Source organism: Ctenopharyngodon idella, chromosome 3 (genome assembly GCF_019924925.1).
Source record: "Ctenopharyngodon idella isolate HZGC_01 chromosome 3, HZGC01, whole genome shotgun sequence".
NCBI lineage: Eukaryota > Metazoa > Chordata > Actinopteri > Cypriniformes > Xenocyprididae > Ctenopharyngodon > Ctenopharyngodon idella.
The window spans coordinates 27855053-27866252 of record NC_067222.1 but is presented as its reverse complement, the minus strand read 5'-3'; the positions used below and the strand labels follow the sequence as shown (position 1 = coordinate 27866252).

Here is an 11200-nt window from a genome sequence, read left to right as displayed (position 1 = left end):
TTTTTCATTTTCCTTGTAAAAAATAACGCTTGACTTATATATGATAGCAGTAAGGTAAAGTTTATTCAAATCCTTTATACTACCGCTGTTATCATATTTGCCATTCATATTTTCTATCCTGCATAGTAAAACAATAATAATCATACCTATTCTGCCTGTGCCATAGGCCTATTCTGACAAACGACATTAAGATTTTTTAGTACAAAAATTGGTACAGTAAACATGAAAGCTTTGCTTGGTACTGTAACACTTTCTCCTGTGTTAGTGTGTCCTACTGAAAATCTTAAAATATAAACATGGACTGGACATGAAAACGATAAAATGGTCATTATGGGCTACAGTTATTACTGTATAATTCAGTAATTCACATAAGGGAAAGCGTCTAGTCATTAGGAGAATTTGACACAAGGGAAATGGTATAGTCCTTTTTTCGTACCTTATTTGTGAAAAAAAAAAATATATTATGTATAAAAAAACAGAGAAGCAAAAAGACCGTCATGAGTAATGGCTTTTTTTTCACTTCTCTTCAACTGTTCTGCAGCCAGCTTTATAAAAGTAATTTGAAAATAATCAACCAGTCCGTACATTATAGGCAGGCATTTGGTGAGAGCACGATGGATTTAGTACAGTGATTCCACACCTCCAGGCAGTCGGAAGATGTCAGATCTGATCTGTGTAATTGGCAGGGAAAAGACCAGTCCTGCCGCGCAATCGACCTTTCCACCATGATGGATCAGAACGGTCCACCACTTCAATGACGTCGCCAGCATTGAAGCCCAACTCGTCATCTTCCTCTGCAGTGAAGTCATATATTGCTCTCACCTGTATGGTTGACCTCTGACACACACAGACACAAAGTGTCAGTACATTAAAAGGTAATAATATCCTTTTGTATATTTATATAACTAGCCATTTAAAGGTGAAGCGTGTCATTTTTTGTGCCACTAGCATCACGAAAAGGAATTGTAAAAAAATAAGTTTGCGAACAAGTTTCTCGAATACCGTCTACATTCTACTGGCCGGACAAATAGACAGTCCTGCCCCTGCCAGCCTTTGGCTGGTTGTCTCAGCATATTAAGCTGGGACAGGAAAGTATTTTAACATTGAAGATTATTCACACATCACCTTTAAAATAGTTCACACAAGACAATATTTAAGCTCTGACAGCAGGTGAGAGAGTTTGTAAGAATTTCTGGTGTCATACCGGAGCAGGCAAAGTTTCAGAGGTTCGCCGAGGGGCTGGACTGTTCCTCCCTTGGTGACCCACAGTGTTAGCTTTCTCCTCAACACTTCCTCTCTTACTCTGAGAAAAGAGCACAGTTTTATTTATTAGCCAGTTCCCTTTTTTCGTGCTAAACAATTTACATTTAATTAATACATCATTTAGAATCAATATTATATATATAATAAAATTAAAATGTGATACATGTAAATATTTAATTGAATATCTACAAATTATGTTACATTTAAGCTTTAAATGTCTTTTAATAATCAGTTTTCCCAAGACTGTAGGTTACAGTTAGTTAGTTGGAACAGGTATACATCCGCTTTGAATGGACGCTCTTCAATAATTCAACAAGGTTTTTCAATTTAAAATGCATGCACAGCTGGGGTTGAGTTTGACTGTTGACACATTTGTACCTTCTGGTTGTGAGTTTGATCTGTTGTGTTGCGGTATTGTGATGAGGTTTGTGGACCGCCATAACCACCACCGGGGGGAGGCCGAACTTCTGGTAGACTCTTTAACTGAAAATGAGGACCATTTGATCATTATTGATCAGACTTTCAGATACATTCACATTAAGAAGGCATGATTGACAGAATTTGCTCATTTAGTGCATTGATAATATCTAAAATTAGAAATTTCCCCCAAAGAGATTCACTTTTTGAGTCTCACATCAGATATCTCTTGAAAAGCAAGAGCAGATGGATTAGCTCAAAGAAGGTAAAAAGAAGTTTAATGATTAAGTTTGAGTTCATGGAGTTCTGTTATGAGAATCAGTATTAACAGTGACCTAGAAGATTAACAGCAAACATAGTGTATTTATTGATTTAAAAGTTTATTTACAGGCGGAGGTGCTCTTGGCTCATCTCCACTTCCGTCCCTAAGGAAGATCTCCCTCTGCTTGGATATGGAGGTAGTCTTGTAGAACTCCACAAGCTTGTTTAGAGAGGAAAACTTCTCTGTCCACAGGTAGTACTGGCCCGATTTATCCTTCATAACTTTAAAATGCTGTACATCATACTCATGCCTGTGAGCAATGGGAAAAAAACCAAAGTGAGATATGTGAGAAAAATTACACTTATTTCAGTGTTTCCTTTGGTCATATGACAGACTGATATCTAAAAACAAACTCAAGAAGTCATTTAGCAGAAGCTTTTATCCAAAGCAACTTATTAAAGGGACAGCCCCCCTAATAATAATCATAATCATAATCATTTAATTTTGTTAATTTCAATACCAGCCCTGAGGATCTATTAATGTCCAGCGTTTTTTTTTTTTTTTTAAATTCGGTTAACAAAAGCTGCACAACCTGCTTTCTGCACTAGAGGGAACCCTCGCTCATTCTCTCTCTCAGTCTTACACAGTGCATTCAGTGAGGACCTACTGTAAGGTGATTTATGAGAGGATGGCTGAAACAAATGGACTGTCTGACCGCTGTAATAAGATGGATGTTATTAATGCATTATTGATGGAGTGTTTCTATAGGCCAGATTCAGTGTGTGTGGGCCGAAAATGGCTCAGGTGTGAGCCTCTAGTCTATGAGGATCTTTGGGCCTTGCGACTTAAGGGGTAAGAAGACTGACATGACAATTTGTGCGATTAAAGATTCACAGCATTCTAAAGGTGACCTTCATGGGCCAGCTGAAATATTTACTAATAGGATAACAGGACTTTATCTCATTCTTTTCTTTTGGTGTAATTTTATGCTGATTTCAGTGAACTTAAGTAAACACACAGGGTGGCTTACTTAAAACAGAATGGATATGTGCTGATGCAAAAATTAATATCTGAAATCCTAATATTAATCCACTAATTTTGTTACCTGACTGAGATGGAGAAGTCTCCAGGGGAACTCTGGCTGCCACGGATCAGGAAAGCACCCACCTCTCGGGATATCAGCATCTCCTCAGCCGAGCCACGACTGGCGTTCTCTTTGAACCAGCTGGGGAGGGAATCCAAATACATTTGTGTGCTTATTGTGGTCTTTTACTTTCGCTCTCTGTCTCTATTAACTACTACGTACTCACAGGTTATTTGCATGAGGTTGCAAAGATAAATATCACATAAGCTCACCTTGGTGTTTGTCTGTCAACATAGTTTTTTGGTACAAAACCCTCATGACCGTGTAGCTCTGCCTTGAACCAGTCATCTTGAGATCCCAGGATCTGTTAAGAGTATTATTTGTCAAAATGAATTGAAGCACATTTTTGTCACATAAAAAAATCATGGGTTACACTTTATTTTAAGGTGTCCTTGTTACAGTGTAATTATACATTTAAGTAAAATATTAATTAACAACATGTACTCACTATGGGGACAGGGTTAGATTAGGGGTTGGTTGAGGGTTAGTTGCATGTAATTATGCATAATTTACTGGTATTACTACAGTAAGTACATGTTTAACAAAGACACTGTAAAATAAAGTGTTACCATCATGCTTTGGTAAATCTTAGTTATGAGATAAAAATGAATAATTCTGAGACAAAAATACATCATAATTATAAGATGAAAAAAGTATCACATTGACTATGAAATAAAACGTTTTTGAGATAAAAACATAACTGTGACATAAAGAGCCGAAATTATGAAATAAAACAACATAATTATGACGAATCGAAATGATGAGATAAAAAGTCAGATATGACATAAAAAGCTGAAATATGAGACAAATAGTAATAATTATGACAAACAAAATCGACCTTTTGGGCTCTATTTTAACGACCTAAGCACATGGTCTGAAGCGCATGGTGCAAGTGCACTTAGGGCGTGCCCGAATCCACTTTTGCTAGTTTAACGATGGAAAAAATGGTCGGCGTGGTCCAAAACCTATTCTCTTAATGAGTCATGGCTGTTTTGGGTGGACAGTGGACAGTCATCACATGACTCACATTAACTTTGCCCAATGCACTTGCACTAGCTAGTAACTGTTATAGTCAGACGTGGTAGTACATCACTAAAAGATTGTTTGGACTTTGACCCTCATCGGCTGCTGATGTCAATTATTATCTGACAATTCAATGTGTGTCTTGATAAGTCCAACTTCACACCTACATTTGTGTTTAAAACCTCAAACTTTATAAAGAGGTCTTGAATGCCTTGTTTTCTGTTTTATGAACCCATTTTTTTTCTTTCTGTGTATCAGAATTCTTATCAATGTAGCAAAACAATAGCTGGGTTTGTCCTATAGGCTCAAATACTTGTTTTTACTGTTTACTCTGTTCACTTTCCGTTGTTTTTACTAGCGTCTGTTTTCATGTGGTGGTCAATGCAAAGAATGGCGCTTGCAGTGAGCGGGGTTTTAAAGCCCTGACTCGAGGGCCTCACAACTCATAAACCAAAGAGTTTATCACTCACCTTCAGAATGTCTCCTTTCCGGAAGCTGAGCTCATCTTCTGCTGTGCCATTGAAGTCATACTTTCCCCTGGCCTCCATGATAAAATACTGAGTAGAACTGAGGAGAGGGTCTATAAGCTGCCATTAAAGAGAGAGATAAAGGTTACAGGTTAGACAAACCAGGGTGATGAAAGCACCAGAAAATGAAGAGTAAATGTGTTAACCTCAGGCTTATGAGAGACCAGAGAGGTCAAACACCTGCTGATGTTCTTGCTAAGCAAAAGCGTGCAGCTGTGGTTAGCTGGCTAGTCACAAATGTATGCAATGCAAAAGTGTGTCTTTTTTAAAGTGGAGCAAGTTGGTGATAAAAACGCTTCTCAATGCTTATCGTATCTGAAGATTTGACCGTTCAGTCCAAAAGGTTTTAATGGGAGAAAGATGAAGAAATAAATGAAGCAGGCCAGTTATTGTACTAACCCATAATTTTGAATGAAGAGGTCAAGTCTTACTACTTACTTTCTTACTTACACTGTCTGTGATCTGAGGATGTTGAGCCACTTGTTTAACTGGCTTCAGGAGGCCATCACAGCTCCACCTAAAGAGCAGACAGATGCAGGTGTAAATTAACGAAGCAAAATTAATTGTGGTATCACAAAACATACATGTAGTCCATTCGCATGTGCGCTACCGTATAATCCAGGTCGTCTGAACTTGTAAACCTTTTAAGTGGAAAACAAACATTTAATTCATTATTACTAATAATGTTTTGAAGCTTTGAAGCTTCTTTTTGAAGAACTAAACCTTTGTTCATTATAAACAAAACTCGGTTACACTTTATTTTAAGGTGTCCATGTTACAGTGTAATTATACATTTAAGTACCATAGGGTTAGGATTAGTGTTTGGTTTAGGGTTAGTTGCATGTAATTATGTATAATTTATAGTTGCAATGGGTGCATGAGAGTTTATCTTTAATAGGATGTTATTATTTTAACCACGTTGATTAAATCGATAGTGTTTTTAACCAGATTACTTAAGAAGTTTAAAGGTTTTCTCTGTTCTCCTCTGAATAGAAAGAGAAAGAGTGAATAGAAAAAAGGGATGCTGGTTTTCAGGATCATTTGCATCAGGAGAAAGGGGAGCTTCACAAACAGCTGAGGAGGAAATGCAGATTAAATTATATTTAATCACTACAGTATGATGCATGTTCTTGCCCATCCTCCATTTGAGATGGTGGCGGTACATGAAAACACACACGAGTGGGAAAGAAAAGTGCCTTTGGCTCCCTGTAAGAGGAACTTTGCAGAAGTAAACACAAACTTTTAACCCTTTATCAACAGTGCTGTTTTAGATTAAGCAGCTGACGGCAGGCTCGTGGGCTATATTTAAAGTCCCCTGTCTAAGTCATTCAATTGAAATTAAATTATTTACTTATAATTGTCTTATTTGCTGCAACTCTCTCAGGATTCATATGGACTACTGTTAAGGTACTTTTTATGGTACATTTTTGTCATTTTTGAAACTTGACCACCCCTGGCCGTCATCCATTTTTATTGTATGACCCTCACCCCTCGCCATCATCGATTTTTATTCACAAATATATATATATATATATATATATATATATATATATATATAATGAATACTTCTTATTTAATAAAGTGGTCCGCTTTGTTAAAACCAGAGCAACACAATTACAAGGCACCAAAGTGTTGTTAAAAAGACAAAATACATGCAGTAATAAAAGCCTTACATAGAACACAATAATAAGCAAGACTGTAAGAAATAAGGCCTGTTCACACAAAGGACGATAACTAAAAAACGTATGAGTGTCGCCATTTTGTCGTCTGCCACTTTAAATGCTCGAGCTCTTTAAAATCTGATGGACACTGATTGGCTGTCAATGTTTTTATCATTCATCAGCTAGAAAAAAAAAAGTTGTTCTGAAAGTTATTCCAACGATATCGTTTCTCTGTGCCGTTATCATTATTTTTGTGGTGTGGACTCTGCTACTCTTTTTTTTTTTTTAAAGATTTTTAGAACTCTTATCGTTATATTTATCGTCCTTGGTGTGAACAGGCCTATGGACAACTCTATACAACTTATATACAACACACAGCTTTGTTTGATCTTAGGATGACAAAACGTTTTAAAAGTTACATTTTAAGGCCGGTCTGTCTCAGTGGTCTAACAGCGCTCGTCAATGTCAATGAGATGGCCAAAATATGCCATCATTTACTTGATTCATGTGATTCACAACTGAATGTGATGAGACAAGAAACATTTTGCGTTTTCGATGTATTAAGCAACTTTGGTCCACAGCGGCCTTGCTACAAAAAAACACTACTCCTACATGGACCTCTTTTAACACCAGGGTACCTTTCATCTCATGTTTCAAGGGGTCATATCATACATTTTATTATCATTATTATTATTATCCCTGAGGTGTTATAAAATTTTATTTTTCAATACCATTTTCCACTCCCTCTTTGGCCCTTAAAATTACGGTCCATTTCACTTTTGTGCTCTTAAGAAACACCCATTTCACAAGCGAAATTAACAACCTCATAGGTGTCATAAAAGAGTAAATAAAGACAGCCATGTGTTGATGCACTTATCTCTGTGGGATCACAATACTGTATAAGCCATTTTATATTTAAATATTTTCATACAGTAGTACATCAGGCTCTTTTATCAACAACTACAACAAAAAAACAAGGACAATTTGATTCCTCATAATACGTAACGGAGGTTTTTCCTTACAGGACTGCTAATGATCACTTCAGCAGCTGAATGTGATTTTGTCTCACAGTTGACAATGATGTTTTATCCCTGCAATTGCACCATAATGGGGCTGACGCATGTTCTCTTCATAAAATACTGTGCATGATCTTAAAAAAAAACCTTCTGTACATATTTTGTCCCACTAATTATGATAGGAATTAAATCTCATGTGATGTTTTTGATCTCATACAGTACATGCTGTTTTTAATGTATTGGTTTGCAGTGTCCTACTCCGACATAGATTTCGATGTCATTTATTTCAATTTGTCACCTCCTGATTACACTGAGCCACACTTTGAGACATGGATTTGGAGTAGTCCGTCCCTCCCTCTCCCCTCTGGCCTTGTGAAAAAACATTTCTCAGATGAGCAGCGATTAGATGTAAGAGCTGATCTGTCAGTCATGTTAATGTGCTCTGTCAGTTCCACAGTGCTCAGTTATCTTTGCCTAAACTGAGCTCCTGCCGTAACGCAGACAGAGACAGAGGGGGCCCAATGACGCATGTTCAAAAAGCAACAATTTCACATTAAATGGAGTGCAAAGTGTGCCATCTATGATAATTAGAAACCTGACTGCAAATGTTATAGAAACACTGTTCAATGATACACAGTTAGGATGTTTGTGAGGGAGAAAGCTGTTCTGTTGTAGTTTTGTGGATTAATCTTACTTAATTTGGCTACAAATGAGAAATCAGAGGGATAGAATATAATGAATGAGACAGAGAGAGACAGAATACGCTACAGGAAATTAGATCCTTTCTTTGCATAAAGATACTTTAAGGCGGGTTAATATTTCAAAGTTTATCAGAAAAACAAACCAAAACTTTTTACAGGGTCCACACTGAAAATAAGGGATTCAAACTTCAATAAATTAGAAATGTTATAATGTAAATCAAGTATGACAAATTTAAGATTCTACACTATTCCTAGCTCATTATTCAAATAAATAGATTTGTGACTTTGATCATATGTCAGATGATATCAGCATATCAAATCATGCTGGAGAACATGATCATACATTTATTTAGTTTATGCTGCTGTCATTAAAGTAAATGAGGGATGAACCAAATACTAAGACTTTCATTGAAATTAATGGTGAAATTTACTCAGCTGTGAAATTCAGTTTTCGCTGATAATATCATTTGTAATTTAAAATGATTAAATATTTCTATACACTGCCAGTACTGCTGTTGAACCTGTCACACTTCATCCGCCCTACGCTCTCTATCATATGTTATACTCTATCAAACAGCATCTGTGATATCAAGATACCATGGCTAAAACAATGTGAAAATATGAATAAACGTGAATGCAAATGAAAAAAACTGTTTGGACATTATTTTTTTTTATCCTATCTTCCGTTTATTCCTTAACCTTCAAAAAAAAGGCCTCAGAGTTCATGCAAACATCACCAGATCAATACTAGGCTAAAATAAAGAAAGAAAAACAAAAAAGCCATTTAAAGACTGAAAGCTGATTTGACTGCTGTGACGGGGAAGTTGTTTCATGAATAAACACTTAGCTCAAGTCTCATTCCCTCGATAGATGATCTCTTTGTGTAACTGTATGTGCTGTTTTGAAGAGGCTCAGTGCTTTTATACTTTGCGAATATATTTTTTTGGAGAGGGCTGCATCAATTTAATACTGAACACTATAAGTACTGTATGTACAAGTAAAACAAAGCGAAACAATTGTATATGCAGTTTGAGAGTTGATATTAAGATAGCAACTGTTAATCGTTAGAAACAGGGAAATTGGAAACTGAAGTGGAAAAGGCGACCAAAAAACTTTTTACATAACATATTTTAGCTTCTTCAAAGTAGCAACACTTTCTAGGTTATATTATAGCTAGATTTAGCTCAGCCACTTTCATGAGGTTTCCACCTGTGGTGATGGACATTGTCTGGGTTTTCCTTCACTATCCTGACCAACAGTGATATATAATGTTAATTATACGGCACATTTGTCTACAAAACAAATTCCACGCATTTAAGCACGTCTCTAAATCAACAGTTTTTATATGCCAAATATAAATGCAGAAGCAAACAGTTCAAACAAGCATCTCAGTGTGTCAGCGCGCACGCTGAGTGTTGCAAGAGTCAAGCAACTTAACACATCTATTTCTGGTCGTGGTAACTTTCAATGTTTTGTATAAAACTAGAGACAAACCAAATTACTTTACCGTTGTCTCGCTGTTTCACTGTCTGGCAACGAAGAAAAGACAAACCTCCTGCAGAAGAACTGTCTCACAAATCACCCTGTACTCAGCAGCTACCTGCATGCGCGTACCCGCGAAGTACCTCGGAGCGCGTACATCGGAGCGCTGAACGGCACACCAAACACATGAACGAGCGGAACCTTTGACTCCGCCCCTTGAAAAAGGCAACGAGATCGCGCACTGTATCCCTGAGAGAAATATTCAATGGCTTTCAATAGGTTCGATTCAACGAACTGTTGCCATGATTACAACTTCTGTTCACGAACGTCTGTTTAGCACATTCTGACAATCTTGTAGCCTGATGTAGCCATTTGTGGTTAACAAAAACACTGTTTGAAAACTTTGGTAAATAAAAGTGTTGTATTTTATGTAAAAGGAATACAAGATCCCCAAAGCTATTAGTTTGATATATAAAATCTTTAAACATTTGTTTGATGAATGATGGTTGCCTAATATGCAATTTCCTATGTCGTTTGTTTCTGGTAAAGTGTTAAAATAACTTGCTCACACAACTTCTGCAGTTCTGCTAGAGAGGCAAAGCATGCGACAGGAAACCCAGCTTGAGAACAACTCACTGGAAGTGTGTGGTTTCTCTCTCTTTCTCTCCCTAACACACCATATAAGAATGCTTGTGTCTGTTCATGCATTTTACAACACCAAAGTTATGGCCTACATATTCTACATTCTGAGCACATAAAATTTGATGAAGCTGGTTCTTGCTCAAGTTCATGGATCTTCAAGCTTTGATAATGAGGTCCAGGTCAGGATTTAATGTGTGTGTTATGGTAGTTGGTCGGGGGGTCCCCCTGCGCAAACCTTTTATGCACCTGCAGGAATCAGGCCAACACCTCAAACCACATAAGCCTTGACAAGAAAAAAAGTCATCATGTTTTTGTATGTTTTGAGTAAGTTTAGTTTTTAACAAACTGTAACAATGTTGTTATTTTTATAGTTTTTATACATTTACAATATGTTATTATATTATATTATATAGTTATTATATAACTGCAAAAGCAGTAGGCCTACTTACAATGAAACATTGAAATAGCAATGTAAAATGCAACTCCCCCATTTCCAACAACTCTGAAATGGCTGTTATTTTATGTTCAGGTGGATATGAGCTGTGGCAACTCTGGGTTAACTCCTTTTCTAACTCTCCTTTTTGACAAATATCCTTCCTTGTCTGTCAATAATTAAGTTAAGCTTCCTGACAGAACATGACCTCAGACAGGTCAGAATGCAGAAGCGAATGGGATTCCGCTGCTGTATCCTGACCAAATGTTATATAACTACTGTCCAGTACTGTCTATAAATGCATGCCATTATGTGTTGGTCACTAAAGCAAGCCTATCTCGAAGCACATACCTCGAAGTGCAGCACGACATGAAGGAACAGGGAATACATGAAATACTAAAGACACGTTCAGTACACTCTTTTAAAATGGAGCGGTTTGAGTGTGAAGTCTATCACTTCTGTCAGCACATGATGTGCTTCTTGATGCTAAGATTGCTTTTTGATAACACTAGTCAGAACTTGATTCAGAACTCTTTTTTTTTTTTTTGCACGAAATGTGAAAAAGATGGTCGGGAACTGTTAACATGCTCTTCTGGTTTTTTTCTTAGTTTCAGCAATGAATTGAGTCA

The 11200-nt window shown here is 36.8% G+C and overlaps 1 protein-coding gene across 2 annotated transcripts; it reads right to left on the bottom strand.

The window, feature by feature from the left end:
- Window positions 1–34: 34 nt before the first annotated feature.
- Window positions 35–9709, bottom strand: grap2a (GRB2 related adaptor protein 2a). Of its 2 annotated transcripts, none has more exons than XM_051888091.1 (9): window positions 9522–9709; window positions 5075–5153; window positions 4580–4696; window positions 3299–3390; window positions 3048–3167; window positions 2069–2252; window positions 1642–1746; window positions 1205–1303; window positions 35–837 (listed from the first exon to the last, which is right to left on the bottom strand). In XM_051888091.1, the coding sequence occupies exons 3-9, from the start codon at window positions 4655–4657 to the stop codon at window positions 661–663; spliced, it is 855 nt and encodes a 284-aa protein (XP_051744051.1). In that variant the 5' UTR covers window positions 4658–4696; window positions 5075–5153; window positions 9522–9709; the 3' UTR covers window positions 35–660. The 2 variants fall into 2 exon arrangements, with proteins under 2 accessions (XP_051744051.1, XP_051744052.1); XM_051888092.1 differs by having other exon boundaries at window positions 5087–5153.
- Between the last annotated feature and the right edge of the window lie 1491 nt (window positions 9710–11200).

Coding starts and splice junctions, on each gene's coding strand:
- grap2a (XM_051888091.1), bottom strand. CDS start 4,657: ATGGAGGCCAGGGGAAAGTATGACTTCAATGGCACAGCAGAAGATGAG. Junction 1,304..1,641: donor ATCAAACTCACAACCAGAAG/GTACAAATGTGT, acceptor CTCTTTTCTCAG/AGTAAGAGAGGAAGTGTTGA. Junction 838..1,204: donor CTGAAACTTTGCCTGCTCCG/GTATGACACCAG, acceptor TGTGTGTGTCAG/AGGTCAACCATACAGGTGAG.